A 22,430-nucleotide genomic window follows, 5' to 3' on the forward strand; every position below is an offset into this window, starting at 1 on the left:
TCTTCTTAATTATCAGTACGGTGAAAATCTCAGGACTGCTTCCCTTTATAGCAGCATAAGCAATGAATAGATTATTCGATTTTGCTGAAATTGATCATGCTCTACTAATACATTTAAGTCATGACTAATACCAGCTTTCAAAGCAGTAGCATTATGTCTTCAAGAGTTATTAGAGTTGAAAGTTAAGAGTTTTTAAAGGGTTTTTAAGAAATCAAAAGGGGCCTCTTAAAGACACACCTAATCACACTATTAAAAAAAAAAAAAAACGTGTTCCAGAAAAAAAAAAAAAAAACACCTAAAACACATTTTCCGTCGTTTTATAAACCCAAACTTTGCCACGATTTAGATGAAGTCTTGCTCTTAGAAAAAATATGAAAAACTCAAAATTGACTAAGTTCACCCACTTCACCTTTTTTGAGTTATTACACAAAATCAATGTGTGGACTTTTTGTTGGTTTTGTGAGAAACGGACATATTTGTACAATGATGTTACAAAGCACTTTTGGAGTTGTGCGCAGCTTTGTACCATTACTCTGTGAAATGTGACAATTTCTAACAAAACAATTGTGACGTCACAAAGGCAATTCTAACATTGCGCACTGCTTCGTACCGTCACTCTGTGAAATGTAACATTTCGAATAAAACAATTGTAATATCACAAAGCAGTTCTGGCATCTTGCGCTGCTTCAGGGTCAGTGTAGGGTCCCTTCAAAATGTCGCATCCATCACACGACTTCTCGCCTTGCATTTTTCAACATTTTCCCCTTCTGTTGTTTAAATGTTTTATCCAAAATATAAAACAAACATACTTTGCCTAATTTCGAGTTTTTGGTTAAAAACTATATGCCTCGGTTATTTCGGTGCCTCCAAAAGTGTTATTCCCTTTGTTCCAGACCTGTTCCCCTCAGTGAATAGTTCTTTGGAGTCAACCCTGCCCAAACTCTTAACCAGAAACTCCCTAGTCAAAGTATATTTGTCTACTATTACAGGCATTGGGCTCGTGGTGAACCAAACAACGCTTGCTGTGGGGAGGACTGCGTTGTTTTAAGGCTCGATGGACAATGGAATGACGTGTCGTGTAGGAGCCATAGAGGTGCTTACATATGTAAGCGAGACAACGGTATGTTGCATTGAATGTGTGTAGCAATTATGTCTTTATGTCATCTGCAATGTTTCTTAAATGCTTGTTACAAGAATTGGACATTGACATTGAGTTCTTTGATGAAATAGAAAGTAATTTGGAACAGGTAACTGATATTTCTCGGAATGTAGTTCTGCTCGGAGATTTTAATTGTAATATGCTTACCGAGAACACGCTGTCAAGAAAGATGACCCGTCTTTGTTCTTCTTTTCAGCTGACACAATTAATCAAGTCCCCAACTAGAATCACAAAAAGTAGTCGAACATGTATTGACCTGATATTCATGCCCACAGAAATGAGTACTGTCAACTCAGGTGTAATGTCATGTGGGTTAAGCGATCATTCTTTGACATATGTACAGTTGAAAGATCATGTGCCCCGGAATGTACCGGAAATTCACACCTTTCGTTCATTCAAACGTTTCGATAGAGAAAAGTTTATCAATGAAGGATTTCGCATTGACTGGAGCGTGTTTTACGAAAGTAATGATGTTGAGTTTCTGTGGAAATTTTTCAAAGATGCTTTTGTCGGCATATGTGATGATAATGCCCCTAGAATATCAGTTCGCAAAAAAATAAAATGTGCACCGTGGATAGATCACGAATATATAGATCTCGCAAGAGAAAGAAACTTTTTGAAAAATAGATTTGATGCTACAGGTGACCCAAATGACTGGGAAAGATATCGAAGAAAACGCAACCTGTTGAACAAATTGAATAGAAAGCTCAAAAAGCGTTATTATTATGACCAGTTCAAGTTGTGTAGCGGAAACTCAGCAAAACTTGGAAAGTTATGAAAAAGATAATTCCTATCGTGAAAACAAACAAGATTGAACTGACAAAAGATGAAACAGATGTCTCCACTCCGGTTGATGTAGCTAACATATTCAATGAATATTTTACTTCCTTATGTAAAGAGTCTGGACCCATTTCTTCTGTAAGCAGCTGTTCAAAATACACAGACACGCAATATCACCTTGATGATATTTCCGAAGATGATGTTATAAAAGCATTGGAAAATTTAAATGAGAATAAAGCCCCGGGACTTGATGATATTCACCCACGCCTACTTAAAGAAGGTGTAGTATTCATAAGCAAACCCCTGACGTATATTTTCAATATTTCACTCAGAACGGGCTGTATACCAAAGGAGCGGAAAAAGAGCAGGGTGACACCACTTTATAAAAGTGGAAACAAAAAGAATGTTGTTAATTACAGGCCTATTTCAGTTCTCTCTCATGTAATGAAAATATTAGAAAAACTTATTTATGGTCAGTTGTATACTTATTTTGAAAACAATAATCTGTTGAGTAACTGGCAGTCGGGATTTCGACCAATGCATTCCACACACACTGCGCTAATTGATCTGAATGATTATTTTCTGAGAAATATTGATGAGGGGTATCTGACCGGTGCAGTTTTTCTTGACCTTAAACGTGCTTTTGACTCGGTGAGTCATAGTATTTTGCTTGATAAACTGTCAAAGTATGGTTTTACAGAGAGTGCGCTCTCATGGTTCACCAGTTACTTTAACGAAAGGGAACAATGCGTATCTGTCAATGGGGTACTGTCGGATTTTAAGTCTGTTGAAACAGGTGTACCTCAGGGGTCACTCCTGGGCCCGATGTTGTTTTCCGTCTTCATCAACGACATATGTCAGTTGCCTTTTGATTGTAATACCAAAGTATGTTTGTATGCCGACGACACAGCCGTGTTTGTCCGCTCGAAGAATGGCAATGTTATCTCAGAGCTACTTCGAACTGAAATGAGAAAAGTCTGTGAGTGGTTGGATAAAAATGTTCTTGCATTAAATACAAAGAAAACAAAAGTAATGCTAATAGGTTCCAAACGGAAAACAAAGGGCATTTCACTTTCAGTGAAGCATGGTAACGAACCCATTGAACAAGTGCTTGATTTTAAGTACCTTGGGGTGATAATAGACAGTCATTTGAATTGGGCCAAGCACATTGACTACACAGTGCAGAAAATTTCTGGGACAATCTGTTACCTCTCAAGGACAAAGAGTTATTTACCGGGTGAAATACTTAAAATGTTATACTATAGCATGATTTTACCTCACTTCGATTACTGCAATGTTGTATGGGGAAGTGCAGCCAGTTGTTACATAACGAGGTTACAGAAGCTACAGAACAGATTCGCTCGATTAGTACTTAACGCAGATTTTTTGACCCCACATAAGCTAATGCTTCAGAGATTAGAATGGCAGTCAGTCACCCAGAGAATCCACTATCAATATTGTGTCCTTGTATATAAAGTCGTCAATGGACTGACCCCAACGTATTTGCAATCTTTAATAACAAAACGAAATCCTTTTTTCCAAACCAGATATGCAATTAGCTGTCCTCTCAATATCAAACTTCCCAGAACTGAATATTATAAAAAATCGTTTCATTATCGTGGATCTAAAACTTGGAACAATTTACCTGATTTCATCCGAAATGCCACCTCTGTTAACTCTTTCAAACGGCAATGTAAAATGCTTAGCTTAATTGATAGAATTTAGACATTTTGTGTGCATGGCGGCATGGGTGTGGTTGTGTGTATATGTATGTGTGCGTGTGGGTATGTACTGTATATGCGTGCGCGTATGTGTGCGTGTACGGGTTTGGGTGGGTGCCGGTGTACTGGTGTGGAGGAGAAAGTGTGTGTGTGTGTGTGTGTGTGCGTGAGTGTTGATGTGTGTGTTAGTGAGGTATTTTCTTATACCATTATTTTTTTTTTCTCTCCCGGATTTGATTGTATTTTATTTTCGTTCCATTTTTGTTTCATTGGCTTGTGTACAAACATTTTCTCGTGTACGCTCTATATGAACTTATATTTTTGTGTTTTATGTTCCCTCTTTGTTACCGTGTTTGTAACTTTGTGTTTTTTTACTCAAATTGTACTTTGTCTGTGATGCAGGGCCCCTTGGCAGAGCAGTTCCGAGTGAGCTGAAAGGGCTACCCTGCTAAAAGAAAACTGAATAAATAAATAAATAAATATCACATGTAGGTTACAAGCCTTGAATATTAATTAATTAATTAAGTTATTCATTCATTCACTCATTTATTCGATCATTTGGTTTAACCCACTAATCTTATTACATAATAACGGTAAGTTGATACATAGCTATCTTGGTTATGCAAACTTGGGTCAAAGTTCATATTTCAAAAGGCATATGTGACACTGCACCTCAAAACAAACAAAAAGTCGCCAGACATGAATTTTTAGTTAAGACCATATTCTGAAAGAGCAGACTTTAAGCTTTAAAATGATGTATAACTCAACTCACATGGACTCTCCTATCTAAATATTGGAAAGAAAGCACAAACTCAGGAAAAATGTGAACTGAGAAAAGAGGCTCTGAAGTACAGTGTCTATTCAAGCGCTTAATCTTTACCAAACCGTGCTGGCAGTGCAATGAATGGGACAAAAAAAGGAAATAAACCACCAGAGTAACAACAATGTCCATAAGGGATTATCAGATTAAACTGAAATTAATCATGCCTCATTAACTCATTCTGTCCATTATTAATGCCCACTTTCAAAGCAGTAGCACTATCCTTTCAAAAGTTATTAGAGTTGAAAGTGAAGAGTGTGGACAAGGTTTTTCAGAAATGAAAAAGGGATTCTAAAAACACCTAATCACAATATTTTACCAAAAATGTTCGAGATAAACTGCTAAAAAAACACACTTTCCTGCCCGTTTTATGATACCAAATTTTAGCATAATGTAAAAGAAGACCCGCTCTTTCAGAAAATAATGAAAAAGTCAAGTTCGGCTAGGTTGACCCATTTCACTTATTTTCAGTCTTCACGCAAAATCTGTGTGTGCGACTTTATATTCGTTTTGAGGTGCACGGTCACATATATCCTAAAGCCAAGAAGACTCTTTAAATACTTAGAATCCTCTTAAATTTTGTTCATGCCAAAGCCATCTTCCGTGATCATGGAAATGAGAATAACGAAACGAAACCTATTGAATTTAATTTGTTATTGCTTGAAAATTTAATGATATTTAATCTTGTACTCTAGATTTCCTCTCAGACCGTTTCTTAACAGAAACATTAAGCTGGAAGTTGTATACAAAGCTCAATGGAAATGTTGTTATCGCCAAATTACCAATCAACTAGCTAAGCATCGATGGTCAAGCAGTACATATTGTATAGCGCAATCTAGTACACTGCGATAGAAATGAGAAAACAAAAGCAACAAACAAACAAACAAAACGAAACGATAAAAAAAAAGGACATGGGAATGGACTGCGGACGAAGTGATTATTTTGTCTTCCTTTATTCAAATATTAACCCAAGGTACCCAAGCGTAAAGGGGATGGCTAGTAACTAATCAGTGGGAATCAGTGGAAATGTTTGGGGAATGATTGTTCAAATCCTTGTGGGATTCATTTGAAAAAATACATTATATATCAATTATTGTGTGAACATTATTTGCTTCAGGATGTTCTCATATTCAAGTAATGTGATGTGGAGTTCAATGTTTCAAGCTTAACATGCCTGTACAGTGTCAGGGTGGTGTTAACGGCCCGATCGAAATCGACAAAATCTGTCTTAAACATTTGCTTCATTTGTCACATGCAAGGTTCAAAAAAATGCCATCGTTTGTTCTTATAGTATTGACAGGGTTAGATGGTATGCGTACATTTATATAACTCGACTTGGGTCGGCATGCGAACTGAATTGATTTGTTGCAGGCCAGGTTCCGTGTACGGTACATCTCTTTGAAATTTAACTCTTTATGTGCCATAGTGTAACCCCCCTGTGTGCCAGATTATTCTGAGACAACAACGCAGGCATGCTTTAGGAATAGATTCTGTATTTAGAAACTATTCGCCTTTATAGATTTTGTTTACCCTTGACATAACAATGAATGGGAGAGTTGAAGAGAAAATATCAAGCTTTGCGTTGATGTAAATTATATGACAATTCTATGATTTTCTTTCTTTTTAATGACAAGTTGCTACATTATTGCAGAGGCATGACTCTTGCACAGGAATCAGTGTCATAAACATAGAATTTACGAACTTGACACACCGTCGACTGACGTGCGAACGTGGCACATTAAAAATCATTTTTGTTATTGTCTGGCTCGGTAATGGAGTTGTCCATAGGCTAGAGGTGTACGAGCTAAAGAAAATTTGTAAAAAGAAACAAAAAACATTTCATGCCACACCCTGCTGGATGTAATGTGCTAAAAGGGGCTTTGTATCGTTCTACCCTTCGAAAAAGCCAACTTTATTGTTTTGGTAGCCATGGGGGATGTTGTATTTATGAGAGTATGTGTGTCTGTTTTGTTTTTTTGTGTGTGTGTGTGTGTGTGGAGGTGAGGTTCACGAGTGTGTCTGTTTCTCGTTAACGTGGACACAGTGAACTGTTGCAGGACAGAATGAAATAACGACGACAGGACAACAGATATGAGATGATTTTGACGGAAAGTTTGACGAAAATGAAGGCTGACAGATGATTTTTTTTTTTTGCTGTTATTCGTGCAGAGATTGTTACGGATGAACCTGAATTGTAAATGACGAGAATGTGTGACAAGTGGGTAAATTGATTAGACTTTGTTCAAAAATGGTCGACCAAAGACGAATTTGAAACCAAGATTGGTATATTCTACATTATCGGACAGATATTGAAGTACAAGTCTTTTGAATTGAATGAAAACAGTTTGAAAATTGGTTGGGAAAACTTGTACTCCTATATGCACTGGCATTTCACAGAAAGATAAGGGCGTACGCGCTGCGGTTTTGTTCGCCGTGCGATTTTTCCTGAGCGTGGTAATTTACTTATGCTTATAAGACTGCAAGAGCGGGCGGCTGGTCGCTCGTCGTTGGTTAGTTTCCGACGCGTTGCGAAGGTGTGAATGTCGTGAAAATTTCACTCAAGGTTGTGAGTACACTGTATTTTGTTTCTTCACAGACACAAGATAGGAGTAATTGTGAAAGTGAAGTACATAGATGACAACTTTGATGTATGTATATAGTCTCACCCAAAGTAATCCATTTCGAACATTAGTACAATATTGCTGGTGAAATTCTAGGATAAAAATGAAAATAAAAGTGGGTGTTCATTTCACTCGCTCAGCCCTAGTATAACGGCACTCATCTAGTTCACAGCCTAGAAAAATGTCAACCCGAGTATAACTGGAACCCGTCGTTCACGGGTTAATACATTTATTTTGTAACCGCAGAACCTGAAACTGAGGAAACGTCTGAAGTTACTACGATACCAACAACAGAAGTCCTTACAACCGCTGCAGAAACCATGCTTCAAACAACTGAAGTTTCTACTAAATTAATAACTGCTGTAATAACAGAAGAAATAATACTGGAAACCTCCCAAGCAACTACAGGCTCAACAATCGCTACTGAAGGTGTGTACAATTGTGAACAATCTAAATGAAAATATTTTTACCCCGATATCCTCCAAACAGGAAATTTTTCTTTTTTTAAGTTATTGAAAAAAGAAAAAAAAAGTGGTACTTCTGACCGAGGAATTGATTTCACTAATTTCCTATTAGTTCATTTTTGTAATAATGTTATTCTTTAACCATTTGTGTGCTTTCAGTACCGATAAGCGCTGTACACACCGTCCCATGTCCTTGACACAGAAAGGGTTAAATAAAAGTAATCGAGGTCGAAATTTTTACCGTATTAGGATATACTACTATGCTTTGGCAAAAATCCCTGAGCGGGTTAATACTCTTTAGTTACAAGCGCTATGTTCACATCTTTACATATGTATACCATTATATATATATATATATATATATATATATATATGTGACCGTGCACCTCAAAGCGAACATAAAGTCGCACACACTGATTTTGCGTGAGGACTGAAAATAAGTGAAATGGGTCAACCTAGCCGAACTTGACTTTTTCATATTTTCCGAAAGAGCGGGTCTTCTTTTACATTATGCTAACATTTGGTATCATAAAACGGGCAGGAAAGTGTGTTTTTTTTAGCATTTTATTTCGAACATTTTTGGTAGAATAGTGTGATTAGGTGTGCCTTTAGAATCCCTTTTTCATTTCTGAAAAACCTTGTCCACACTCTTCACTTTCAACTCTAATAACTTTCGAAAGGATAGTGCTACTGCTTTGAAAGTTGGCATTAATTATGGACAGAATGTGTTAATGAGGCATGCTTAATTTCAGTTTAATCTGATAATCTCTTCATTGTTGTTACTCTGGTGGTTTACACTCTGTTTTTTGTCCCATTCATCGCACAGCCAGCACGGTTTGGTAAAGATTAAGCGCTTGAATAGACACTGTACTTCAGAGCCTCTTTTCTCAGTTCACACTTTTACTGAGTTTGTGCTTTCTTTCCAATATTTACATAGGTTAGGAGAGTCCATTTGATTTGAGTTATACATCATTTTAAAGCTTAAAGTCTGCTCTTTCAGAATATGGTCTTAACTAAAAATTCATGTCTAGCGACTTTTTGTTTGTTTTGAGGTGCAGGGTCACATATATATATATATATATATATGAAGAGTTTGTTTGCAAAAACCGATAAGTCCATATTTGCCAAATGGAGATATTTGCGATTAAAGGTCAAGAAAAATAAAGAGAATAATAAGAAAATTTTTGCTTCTTTTGACCATAACTTCAAAAATATACCTTTATATGTAGTGACCAATGTATCATTCAAAAGGTATAATTTTGTACATTATGACAGAAATCGTACTTCAAAATCTTCAAAAATGGACTTATCGGTTTTTGCAAACAAACCCTTCATATATATATATTTATATTTATAAATAATATATATATATATATATATATATATATATATATATATATCCATTATATGGCACTGTTTTCATTTCGAGGGTAACTTTCACGTTACACCATTTTTTTAAATCTTAAAATGTGTTAAGATTTGTCCGTTCGAGATACTAGACCATGTGACATAATCTTCCAAAGGATATTTTCTTAAGAAATTCAAAACAAATGAAGAGTTTGTTCGCAAAATCCAATATGTCCATTTTTATAGATTTTGAAGTACGGTCTCTGTTATAAAGGACAAAATGATAATTTTTAGATGATATATTGGTCACTACATATTATGGTACTTTTTTGAAGTTATGGTCAAAAGAAGCAAAATGTTCTTATTATTCTTTCTTTTTCTTGACCTTTAATCGCAAATATCTCCATTTGGCAAATATGGACTTATCGTTTTTTTTTTTTTTTTGCGAACAAACTCTTCAAATATAACAATTGACGAAGGAAACGGAAACCTATGTATTATCACATACGCTCATTTGTATTTCGTCACTGTCTTGAACAAATAGTTCGTCTCGTCAATGGCGAAACACCAAGGGAAGGTCGAGTAGAAGTGTACGCGAACGGTGCTTGGGGAACGGTGTGCGATGACTCTTGGGATCTCCATGATGCTGAAGTTGTCTGCACACGTCTTGGCTATAGAGGTGCTGAAGCCGCATTGACCAATGCCGTCTTTGGACAAGGCACCGGTAATATTTGGCTTGACGACGTGTCATGCACTGGCACAGAAACGAGCATCTTCTATTGTGGCAGCAATGGAATCGGAGTCCACAACTGCGAACATTCAGAAGATGCGGGAGTCAGATGTAGCATCGATGGTAATGACCATAATCTTTGTTATTGTTGTTTTTGTTGTTGCTTTTGAGCCGGTTGCTGGTGTTCCAAATCTAATAAAAGCCAAGTGCAATGCGATCGTCTATTTCTTCTTTCAAACTGGATGAATAGAAAGTATGAATGAAATTAGAATTACAAATTTGATTGACATTTCGTAGAAATTGGTTACTAAGTAATCAATTTCCACCGCTTCGTACGTGTAAGCCCATGCCGTTTGTGATTTTTCTTTTAACAGTTGAGCTAAACTCCAGTTTCATTATTTAAATGCTGAAAACATGTTGTCACGTTAACACACCCACATGCACACACACGCACATGAACTTTCATAGTAATCTTTGTTTGCAAATAAAGGTCAAATCATAATTACATTTGAAAAGATAAAAAATGCGTCAAAATGACCCTTAAAACACTATAAAATATAGTAAGTGTACATACATAGTAAAATTACCTTGTAAAGTAATTGTAAAATCAATTAACTTTCAGACACACTCACACACACGTACGCTGTTCCCTTATTTTCTTTTTTTTTTACATTACAGAAACAACTTGTCGAAATATATCTAAATTGTGTAGGTACATAAAGCTTGACTACACGATTTTATCTCAATATAACTTCCAGTCCTTATTTCACGTTCTTCTTCGTAGATATGAAATTCGAATGATTGAGTATGCCTTTACAGTATTTGGATGTAATTACTTTTGGGTTGAAAAAAACATTTTTTTTTTCTCCAAAAGTACTGTTTTGATTTCTAGCCCAGATTTAAAGTTACATCAAATTGTTCTTAAAATGTGTTGAGATTTGTCCGACAGAGGTACTAATCACGTGACAGAACCTTCCAAAGGACAATTTCTTAGGACATTCAGAACAAATCTAGGAATTGACGAAGAAAACAGAAAAATGTGTGTTGTAAAATAATCGTATGTGCTCATTTGTGACGTTTATGTTTCGTCACTGTCCTTGAAAAAATAGTTCGTCTCGTCAATTGCGAAACATCAAGGAAAGGTCGGGTAGAAGGGTACACGAGCAGTGTCCCAAATATGTGAGCCGTTGCAAGATGCCTTCTGTGGATTTTTTAATTGCTATTTTTTTTTTTTTTTTTTTTTTTTTTTTGCAGTTGAGCTAAACTCCAGTTTCATTCATGCTGGAAATACGTCAAGTTAACACACCAACATGCACACAAACGCACATGATTTTCCATATTAATTTTAGTTTTCAAATAAGGGTCAAATCATGATTATATTTGAAAAGAACAAAATTAAGCGTCAAAATGACCCTTTAAACACTATAAATACAAAATGAGTAAGTGTACATACATGTAAAATGACCTTGTAACGTAAATTGTTAAATCGATTAACTCCCACACACATGTAAACGCACATACGTTTTTCCTACATTTTTCAACATTACAGAAACAATTTGTCGAATATATATCTAAATTGTGTAGGTACATACAACTTGACTACATGATTTTATCTCAAAATAACTTCCAAATCGCATATCACGTTCTTCTTCGTGGAAATGAAATTCGAATTATTGAGATAAGCCTTTACAGCATTTAGATTTAATTACTTTTAGGTTAACAAAAACATTTTTTTTTTTTTCTTCAATAAGTACTGATTTGATTTCTAGTGTGTTGAAATTTGTCCGCCAGAGGTACTAATCACGGGACAAAACCTTCCAAAGGACAATTTCGTAGGAAATTCAGAACAAATCTAGGAATTAACGAAGAAAACATAAACTTTTGTATCATTGTGTGTTGTAAAATAATCGCTTGTGCTCATTTGTGACGTTTATGTTTCGTCACTGTCCTTGAAAAAATAGTCCGTCTCGTCAATGGCGAAACACCAAGGGAAGGTCGGGTAGAAGTGTACGCGAACGGTGCCTGGGGAACGGTGTGCGATAACTATTGGGATCTAGACGATGCGGAAGTTGTCTGCACAAGTCTTGGTTTTTCAGGCGCTGAAGACGCATTGACCAATGCCGCCTTTGGACTAGGCACCGGTAATATTTGGCTTGACGACGTGTCATGCACTGGCACAGAAACGAGTATCTTTGAATGTGGCAACAATGGAATCGGAGTCCACAACTGCGCACATTTCGAAGATGCGGGAGTCAAATGCAGCATCGATGGTAATGACCATAATTTCACAAAATGTCCTGTTGTTGTTGTTGTTGTTGTTGTACTGGTTGTTGTTATTTTAGGCGTTTTTGCGCGCTCAATGCGTAAGCAACATCAAAATTTTTTTTTTTTTTTTCCATTAGAATTCATAATACATCCAGTAATAATATCCAGTATCAACCTTGACCAATAACTTACTAGGTAATGTGTTTGCGCCGAACTTAAAATCCTGCTTGCTTTTCCGTGAGGAAATATCGTAAAAAAACAAAACAAAACAACATGCCTTTTTAAAATTCACAATCGCTCCCCAAATCGAGGGATTATCCCCTGATTCTATTAAATATTCAAAAAAACTGTAACTAGCATTTCCAGTATAAGTTTTTCAATCAAAATAGTATAACGTCATCATATCGGCATCTAAAATAAAAAAGTGGAATTTAATTTCATAAAGTAATATACATATTTGTGACATTCATTTCCACGGATTTCAGTTATTTGTGCTCAAAATTCTCCCGATTTGGATATTTTGTACTTTGGACAATTGTCCTTTCAGTTAATTTATTCATCAATCAATTTGAAAAAAAAAAAAAAATCAAGATCTGCCAAATCGAAATTGTTTTATTTATTTTTTAATGGGACGTGTGTTTTGTCAACTATGCATTGACTTGACAACGTCCTGGAAGCTGTTTCTGAAATGATTTTGCTCCATTTTTTCTGAAACTTGATTGTAGCCGGGACACCAAGTTTTAGTGATTGTCAATATCATTTGCTTGTTTTTTTTTTTTCTCATTTTTCCTGATCAAAATGAATTTCGAAACCCTCAGGACGATTTTTTTTTCAGATTTATTTTTTAGTTGATGTATTCCAGTGACATTCATGTTAAAATCATGCTTTTCAGTATACACACTCACGTACACGCACGCATTTCCCCATTGTGCTGTATCTGATCATGTATAGCTCAGATCAGACTGCATTAATATTTTGTAGGCACATAGATAGTAAGCAACTTACATCGTATTTAAATGGAAAATATCAGTAAGTTGAAACATGACCACCTTTATCGGTTAGGCGTATTACTAACTCCTAACTAGTAACCTACGTGGCGAGTGGTCTCTTTCTCTCTCTCTCTTTTTTTAATCGGAATAAGCCAAAATATATTACCTGAACGGCATGCTTTGTTGCTTAAAAAAGCTAAAACAGCTTACCACTGGAGTGGAGGGGGGGGGGGGGTGGACACGACCCCCATCGAGCTTTCCTCCTCTAGGTTTCCTCCCATCGGAGGGTGCTGACGTCCCGCAAAATCTTGTGCCAAGGTGCTCTCTTACCCCTGACATCTCTTTAATAGTGATGAAATAAGGTTGCTTGAGTCTATGAGTTATTAGCGATGTCACAACATATGTATTCATCTACATATCACTAACTTTCAACATGTTCTCAGGGAAATGTTGTAAATACAATTTAGGAAGTAAACTATGATACTCGGCTTAATGATGGTTGTCATGCCAGAAATGTTATTATAATTAGCGGGTCAACAACTATCAGATAATATGTTTTTCAAGCTTGTCATTAATCAAATTATCCGTGGGTATTTATCTTGGGATGTCGTGTTCTACTGGAAATGACGCTTAATTGATGATACTACTTAAAGCATCATTCCCATCAATACCGATCATTTTTTAAATATAGGTTGAAAGTTTAAATATCGACAAAATTTTTTTGTTCGACTTCTTACAGGATTGTATAGTTGATTGCAATACAAATAAATGAATATGTATCCTGTTTTGTGCTCGTTTTTTTTTTTTTTTTTTTATGTGACTTCCCTGTGGTAACATGTATTCGCTGTAGGAAACCAAATTTTGCCAGGAAGTAAATTTCTTTTATACTCTTAGACAATTGAGTTTTCTGTAGAGGAAATACAAACCTACACCAAATGCGAGATCATTCATGATATCGCACTGAGTATCCCCAGTAATATGCGTTTATCATACATCAGGGCCTCTTGAGAAATATGTTTTTTTTTTTTTTTTTCGTCTTCTCATGCGGGCGCGCCCGCGTGTGTGTGTTAATTTATTGAGTCATTTTTACCACAGAAACTGTGCACCCTGTAGCTTACAGTCAACTCTGCCCCCTTGGCTGGTCTTTGCTGGGTAACAATTGCTACCGAATGTTCACTGGTGCCAAGACCTATAATGAAGCTGTGCTTGCATGTACAAATGAGAATGGAGACTTGGCCGTTGCAAAAACACCTGAGGTCCATGTAAGTATCAAATTAAGGATCGTGGTTCTTCATAGCAGTGAGCCCAGAGTAGCAGCTATCTGTTATCTAGTCGCGATGTAAATGGATTCTAATCCTTTGCCTTATTGTCTGAATTATAGATATCAAGTGAACTCTAATTAGGTTCTTCTGATATTTGGAGTTTAACAACTAAGTATGCAGCGAATATGAGAAAAAAATAGTGACGTTCTGTAAATTATTGTCTGTTCAATTAGCCTCATAGTCTGCTGGTTTCCCCATTAATTAAAGAGGCCCATATGTAATTTTGAAAGTATTTCATCATATAGCTGTTGCTCAATTCATATTTAATGACACAATATCAAAGTGACCTAGTTTCCCCTTCTGCAAAAAAAAAAAAAAAGTCCAATGGGTCAAAAATATTGGACTATTTAAAACTAAACACTAAACAAAAAAAAAATCGTTCCCCCATTAAACAAATCGCGGTAATTTCTAAATCTGGAACGTATGAGGAAATATGAATACAGAGGAATGTAGCTGTATTTCTTTAATTAATAGCTACCTCTCGTGTGATATTCAGTAGATATCAGCCGTCACGCTTCAGTGAGCATACTCTAAAGGCAAAATGGTCAGTTTGTGAAGTTCACAAAAGTTCAATTTAGTAACTTCGATTAAATGACATCGGGACAAATTTCAAATTGCCAGCATAAGAAGGCTGGCTACACAAAACTTATGTGCTTAAGCATAAGACTTGTGCGCATAATTTTACGGCTGAGTGACCACGAGGTAAACATTGCGTAGATGGCAGGTTGGAAATGATTCCCGCAATAAATCTATTCTAAGAGGCCTAATTTATGTTTTGTAAAGCTAATTGCGATGTTTGCATACAATATGTGTCAAATCACGGTTGAATGAGCACATGTCTAAACAAAAGATTACCACATTGAAATTGTGCAGCATGTATTCCTTTAATTCCGTACACTGAGAATCAGCTGAATGTTTTTTTGTTTTTTTTTATAGCAGATGTAAGTGTTGATGAGTATTCCTATGGCATTTGTTTTTGAATTTTACGCCTCACTGAGCACGTGGGTCAGGAAAACCCCTTTTATGCTAATGGATTAAAATTCAATAGCTACCTTCGGTTAATTATTGAAGCATTCTTCTAATCGGATATTCGGATAAAAACCCCATTGTGCAACGCTTCAGTGAGCACAGAGATGAGCAATTACACAAGTGAAATCCTTGGGACCTTGCCGATGGATATTGATTTGGCGTTAAGATCTTGATTCTTGGTGACGTCCTGAAGTCATGCATTAACTCGTGGCAAAAGTGGGCACGATTAAACTATGACAAGTTGCCGAATTTCACTCCTATTAAGTGCTAATGTCCCCCGTTGTTGAAAATATGGTCCGACAGTAAGAATGCAGATGTTTGATATTATGTCCATGTTTTAACCCGTTCCTTACGGGAACCTGGTTTACCGTGGGAGCAACTGATTTACCAGGTTCCCAAAATGAAAACAAAGGGTTCATGCTTCAGTGACCTAAATCCATGTTTCTTTGTGTTAAAATGCTCAGAAAAGTGGGTTTGATAAAAAGATCAGAGTTTATTCTATCAGGATTTGTTCTCCTGCTGTTTAAAAAAGGGGGGTTTTACAGTATTATGTACCTTTTCCTGATTTAGTGTTTTGCTTGTTCTGCTGTAAACTCGTACGAACATGTACATAATGATCAAGGCTGAGATCAGTTAGAAATGCGGGTTCGCTGAACCCAGTCACCTCATTCAGGTACCTGGTTTTGCGTAGAACAAAAGATTCTGTGAGCTCATCAGCGCACGCTCTATTCATACCTCGCACCCGATCGATATTTCCATTGTTCACGGGCACATGTAGTTGACCGTAGAAAGGGGGACACAATGAACCGCTTGACTGCCTTCAAACAGCTGTATTACCAACCTGTGTGCCTCTCTGTCGACGGGCGAAAAGAATCTCGTTTGGGGGCATTAAAGGCACTCAGAGAATTGCGGAAGGAACGGGTTAATACATGAGTGAAAAAAAAAAATACATGCCCGCATCTTGGGCAATATGATTGCTTAACACTTTCAACGCACATGGCATTGACATAACCAGGTTTCTTCTGTATAGCAATAACTCTGAATTTTTGCAGATTTTCTATGTGCAAATTCTGACAATGATATGCAGATTGGGTAATATCTGCTCTCGCACATAACACATTAAGCTTCATCATAAGCAAGATTATTTTTGTAAACCGTAAGAATTCAATTCGTTTTTCAAAAAAAAAAAAATCTGTCTCACACGAAATTTACACTTGCTTTCAATAATGCAAGAACTTTACCTTTTTACTTTTTGTTGAATTTTAGTATTTTTGATTTCTGAATGAAGAGGGAGTGTTTTACAAGATATAAGATAACAAGAAATCACTGACTGAAGTAAGGAAAACTGACTACAAAAAAAAATATACATGAGTGGTCAACATTCCTCTTAACTTGAAATGTTGAGTTAGTTGAAATTTCCATTTGATTTGATTTTTTGAGGTCATTCAGTCATTCAAGGGCCAAAGTTATATCAAACATCTGCTTCACAATATAATATGAAGAGTTTGTTCGCAAAAACCGATAAGTCCATTTTTGAAGATTTTGAAGTACGGTCTCTGTCATAAAATACAAAATGATACATTTTAAATGATATATTGGTCACTACATGGTCAGGTACATTTTTTAAGTTATGGTCAAAAGAAGCAAAAATTTTCTTATTATTCGCTTTGTTTTTCTTGATCTTTAATCGCAAATATCTCCATTTTGCAAATATGGACTTATCGGTTTTTGCGAACAAACTCTTCATATGTAACTGTAAAACATGCTCTTAATACTGATGCTAAAATTTAGCACTTATCATTGTATCGACGGCCTGTGTTTGTGCTACAGTGAGTTACTGAATAGACCTACATAAAGTGACGTCACCACGAAGCAAGAAATTACCACAACAATCGTACCTAAGAGCAGTTTCGAATCCTTACAATTTCTTTTGATAGGCACATTTCTTGTGCTCACTGAAACATAACACAGTGGAAAGTTTATCAAAATGAAATTTGACTGACTCCCCACGAACAACACAGGAAGTGAATTTATTCCATTTATAGGGCAAAAAGGGTTTCCCAGCCCTACGTGTTCATTGAAGCGCGACACCATGAAGGAAATGTCCAAACTGCCATATTTTCAATTTTTACTCCGTGGATACTCAACCGTGAAATTTTGCTCAAAAAGTCATATGGTATGGCAGGAAGCACATACTTTGTATGTTGCATGCCTACTTATGATGGAAAACTAAAATTTGTTTCGATATCATTGCATAGAAGTTACGAAATAGGGCTCGTGAACTTCAAAAAGTGACCATTTTGCCTTTGAGGCGTGCTCACTGAAGCGTGACCTGACGATATCCACTAATAATTTCTGAAAGGTAGCTTGGACGTACAGCTACCTGCTCCTGTGTTCAGATTTCCTCAAAGGTTCCAGATTTAGAAATTACAGTGATTTATTTCAGGGGGAACTTATTTTTTTGTTTGTTTAGTGTTTAGTTTGTTCCATGTGATAGCCTGTCTTCTTTAAGAACGCTCAATCTTTGTGACTCGGTTCCTTTGTGACTTTGAAGTATGCCCAGCTAACAAAAGGACGTTTTCTTCACGTTTTTGAAACGTACCAAGTTCGTTATTTGGACGTTTTGTCAAAACGTTTTGAAAACCTCTTTTTGTGGAAGGTTTTCGACGTATTTAAAACGTTTGAAATGAACGTTATAAAATCCTTTTTTTAAACGTTTAGAAAACCAACAAAACACCTTCGGAATTTTTAAGGACTTGCAGAAAACCTTTTGAACGTTATAGACGTCAGTAAAACCTCCAAGCCCCTGTCACACTTTCCTGGATAGGCCCACCGTGTAATAACCGGGCGATATTTTGCTCATCCGTTTTAACGGATATCAACGGATGCCAAAAATCGACCTTCGGTTCCCATGCGTTTGCCTTATCCGGCGAAGTGGGGCTTTAAGAATATTCAAAACGTTTTGTGGACGTTCTGCGGACGTCCAGAAAACCTTTGAAAACCGTCTAGAACGTTCGAAAACCGTTTTAAGAACGTCTAAAAAGTCTTATGACCCTTTCTAGAACGTTTAGAGAACCTTTCATATCGGTCTAGAACGTCCAGAAAACCTGTTAAGATTGTCTAATGTTTATTTTTATAGGGTATTTAAAAAAAGTTATAAGATTACATAACAACAATCTGAGATTAACGTATCCTAATCCTTATCCTATATAATCCTATCCTAACCTGTTTCTAATGTCCTATCACCTGTACTACACCCTATTCCCAATTGGTGAATCTGTGCCATATTCTTTTATATACCACAAAAATGTTGTAATGCATGAAGACATGGTTACTAAATAAGATCACACACACACATCGTTTTGAATAGTCATGATTAAGCATCAATATTCATGATAGAGAAACCAATGACGAACACGCAGCGGACCAAAGAAAAACGTGGTTTTTTAACATTCATTAAAGACGAAGTCGACGTAGCAGACCTTATAAAACGTTTTGTGGACGTTTACAAAGGACGAAGCCGTTGCAGACATAATACAAACGTTTTGTAACGTCTAATGACGTTTTTAAAACGTTTTCGAAAAAAAAAACCTGTGCTTTGTAGTAAATGCCAAGTCCCCACTTTGACTTTGTATAAACGTTTTAAAAACGTCAATTTATACGAGGACGTACGGAACCTTAAGAAAGAACAAAAAATACGAAACGTTCTGAAAACGTTCTGTGTTTGCTGGGTGTGTCTCTTACGGAGTGCAATTTATGTTATCTCTGTTGATAACGATACTCTTAATTTAGATTGATACTGATTGGTGAATGCAGGGGGGGGGGGATCTTCTCAACATTGAATTATCGTGCTTCTTGCTGTCGAAGGGATTTGTGTGTGTGTGTGTGTGTGTGTGTGTGTGTGTGTGTGTGTGTGAATGTGTATATGGCTATGAATACATAATATATGAAATGTAGTAAGGGGTAATAAATGAGATATCTATTGCATATATGGAATTCACTTTGAATCCCTTTATGCCGTGATGCTGATATCTCAACATGTTCAACGTAGAATTGTTGTTCTTGCCCTACGATGAATTTCTAATAACGGGTCATACTATGTTTTCAATAAACATTTCCCACTTTTCATTCTTACTAATTAAAAAACTATATATCAGATAACACTGTCATTGATATGAGTGATAGCTGAATAGTGTACAATTTTGTTGGATATGGTTTAAATATGAAAACATAAATTAGTTTCATGAATCCATGATTAATTTCACAGTTAAGTTTAAGATTTTGCTCTATTTACAAACCTCTGTGCAAAACTTTCACTTTGGGTCAATGGATGTGTATGGGAGCGTGTGGTTAACACCCTGACAATGGTACTGAACGATGACCAGGGTTTGAATGCTTTATTATTTATTCAAGAGAAATTCCACTATCACAACTAGTCCTTATTCAGCCTCTGGCGGTGTCTGTGTAGAGTCAAACGCCTGCCGATACTGTCGTTGAGTCGCGATGGTGCTCCCCCTACTTCTGAAAAACGAAATTACAGTGAATACCTTAGAGTTTACACTTGGGTCATATGGAGCCTTAAATAAATCTACTGTGAAACAGATCGCCCCTATGAAAAATGCTGCTGAACTCTTTACCAAAAATGATCTCATTTATCGAAAAAGCGACAAATTTGTCAGACTATTAGTAAACTTTTGTATTAAAATGAAGAACATTAGATCATTTATGCATATTTATATCTCAAATCTAGTGATATGTGAAGCAAAAATGATTGCCAGCTGGAATGAAATGTGGTGTATGCAAGCACATGGACACATTTGCTTACTTTTTCCATGTGCATTCATTTTATCATTTACCGTGCATGAATTCAAACTAGCAGAGCCCAGAGCAATCCACATGAATAATTGATTAAGCTTTCATGTGCCTGGGAGCGCGAGACTGCCGCCTAGTCAACAGAAGGTTCAGGCATGTCCATTGTTCAGGGCCATTGTCAGCGCAAACTCACATACACATCATTGGTTCCTGTGTAAAATTAAATTTTTGTACAGAAGGTTGACCAAAATGTGAAAGCTTATTCCAAATCAATCTTAGATTTAATGAAACTGATTTATGCTTTCACATTCAAATTTCCTCCAACAAAATTGTACATCTTTAAGTTATAACTCATATCAATGCGAGTTTAATCGGATGAATAATTGTTGAACTATTAATGATCAAAAGTGGGAAATGTTTTATGAATCACTTAGTAGAAATCACATGTCTATGGCATATGCGACCATGCATCACAAAACAAACAAAAAGTCGCACCTCTTGATTTTATGTGAGGACTCAAGAAAGGTGAAACAGGTCAACCGAGTCAGTTTTTAGTTTTCCACATTTTCTGAAAGAGCTATTCTTCGTAATGGGAATGCGGGTTTTCAGCAGTTTTTCTACAACCCCTACAACCCGGAGGTGAAGGCGAGACTAAGGGATCCAAATGGCGTCCGTCCGTCGTCCGTCCGTCGTCTGTCCGTCGTCCGTCCGTCGTCCGTCGTCCGTCCGTCGTCCGGCGTCCGTCACAAATGTTAAAGTTTACCTGCAAGACTCTCTTATGATGCATAACTTGGCAACTGTTACAACAATGGCAGCCACACATGGGTGATAGAAGCACTAGGGGTATCTTCATGTAATGGTGTTGTCAGAGGTCATGTGATGATGTCAAAGGTCATTTGAGGTCATATATTAAAGAGTATGTGAAAGACTATCTTTTCTACGTTACAGTTTACCTGCAAGACTCTCATCTGACAAATAACTTCACATAAGTTGATTGGATTACAACCTAACTTGGGTCATAGATGCACTGGGGGTACCTTCATGTTATGGTGCCGTTGGAGGTCTCAGGATAAGGTCGAAGGTCATTTGAGGTCATACGTTAAAGTTTACTTGCAAGACTCTCTTATGACATGTAACTCGACACATGTTGCTACAATGGCAATCAAACTTGGGTGATGGATGCACTGGGGGTACCTTAATGTTATGGTGCCGTAAGAGGTCACATGATAAGGTCAAAGGTCATTTGAGGTCATACTTTAAAGTTTACTTGCAAGACTCTCTTATCACACATAACTCAGCACATGTTGCTACAATGGCAATCAAACTTGGGTGATGGTAGATGTCTCTTGGGAAGTTGAAGGTAACCACAAGGTCAAAGGTTACAGACAGGGGTCAACGAACTTTTAGGGCCCAATGTTAAGTTTTTAGGGCGCATTTCGTTTATGGCTCATAACTTTTGATCCCTTTGTCCGTTTGTGACCAAACTTGGACGGAAGATGTCGCTTGGGGACGTGAAGGTCGTCACATGGTCAAAGGTCACAGACAGGATTCAAAAACTTTTAGGGCCCAGTGTTATGTTTTTAGGGCACGTTTTGATTGTGGCTCATAACTTTTGATCCCTATGTCCGTTTGTGACCAAACTTGGACAGTAGATGTCCCTTGGGGAGTTAAAGGTCATCACAAGGTCATAAGTCGCAGAAAGGGGTCAACAAATTTTTAGGGCCCAATGTTAAGTTTTTATGGCGCGTTTCGATTACGGCTCATTACTTTTGATCCCTTTGTCCGTTTGTGACCAAACTTGGATGGTAAATGTCCCTTAGGGTGTTCAAGGTCACCACAATGTCAAAGGTCATAAGCAGGTCAATTAACTTCTGGGAGTTATAAAAAATATTAATTCCTTGTACGCGAATGGGCGAGACACAATTTGGCGAATGCCTTGTGTGGTAAAGTAGTGCGATCAGGTCTTTCTTAGAGGCCCCTTTTAATTTCTTGAAAATCCTTTGCACACTCTTCACTTTCAACTCTAATAAATTTTGAAGCATTACGGCTACTGCTTTGAAAGTTTACATGTATTATGAACAGAATGTGTTCATTAAGCACGCTCAATTTCAGCTAAATTTGATAATCCCTTCATTGTTGTTGCTACAATGGTTTACACCAAGGTTTCTGTCCCATTCATGGTACGGGTAGCACGGCTTAGTAAAGATTAGGCACTTGAATAGACCCTGTACCTCACAGCTTCTTTTCTCAGTTCAAACTTTTCCAGAGTGTACGCTTTCTTTCCAATATTTATACACGTTAGGAGAATCCATTACAATTGAGTTATACATCATTTTAAAGCTTAGGGTCTGCTCTTTGAGAATTTGTCCTT

General features: G+C 36.8%; 1 protein-coding gene across 1 annotated transcript in view; it reads left to right on the forward strand.

Moving 5' to 3' along the window:
* LOC140246539 (scavenger receptor cysteine-rich domain-containing protein DMBT1-like) overlaps positions 1 to 22,430 on the forward strand; it is a 72,472-nt gene that overhangs the window by 48,872 nt on the left and 1,170 nt on the right. The window contains exons 2-4 of the mRNA XM_072325882.1: positions 9,457 to 9,765; positions 11,604 to 11,912; positions 14,010 to 14,158. Of these exons, the coding sequence (XP_072181983.1) occupies positions 9,457 to 9,765; positions 11,604 to 11,912; positions 14,010 to 14,158 (767 nt within the window). The remainder of the gene's footprint in view (positions 1 to 9,456; positions 9,766 to 11,603; positions 11,913 to 14,009; positions 14,159 to 22,430) is intronic.

This window comes from Diadema setosum, chromosome 3 (genome assembly GCF_964275005.1).
Source record: "Diadema setosum chromosome 3, eeDiaSeto1, whole genome shotgun sequence".
Taxonomy (NCBI): domain Eukaryota; kingdom Metazoa; phylum Echinodermata; class Echinoidea; order Diadematoida; family Diadematidae; genus Diadema; species Diadema setosum.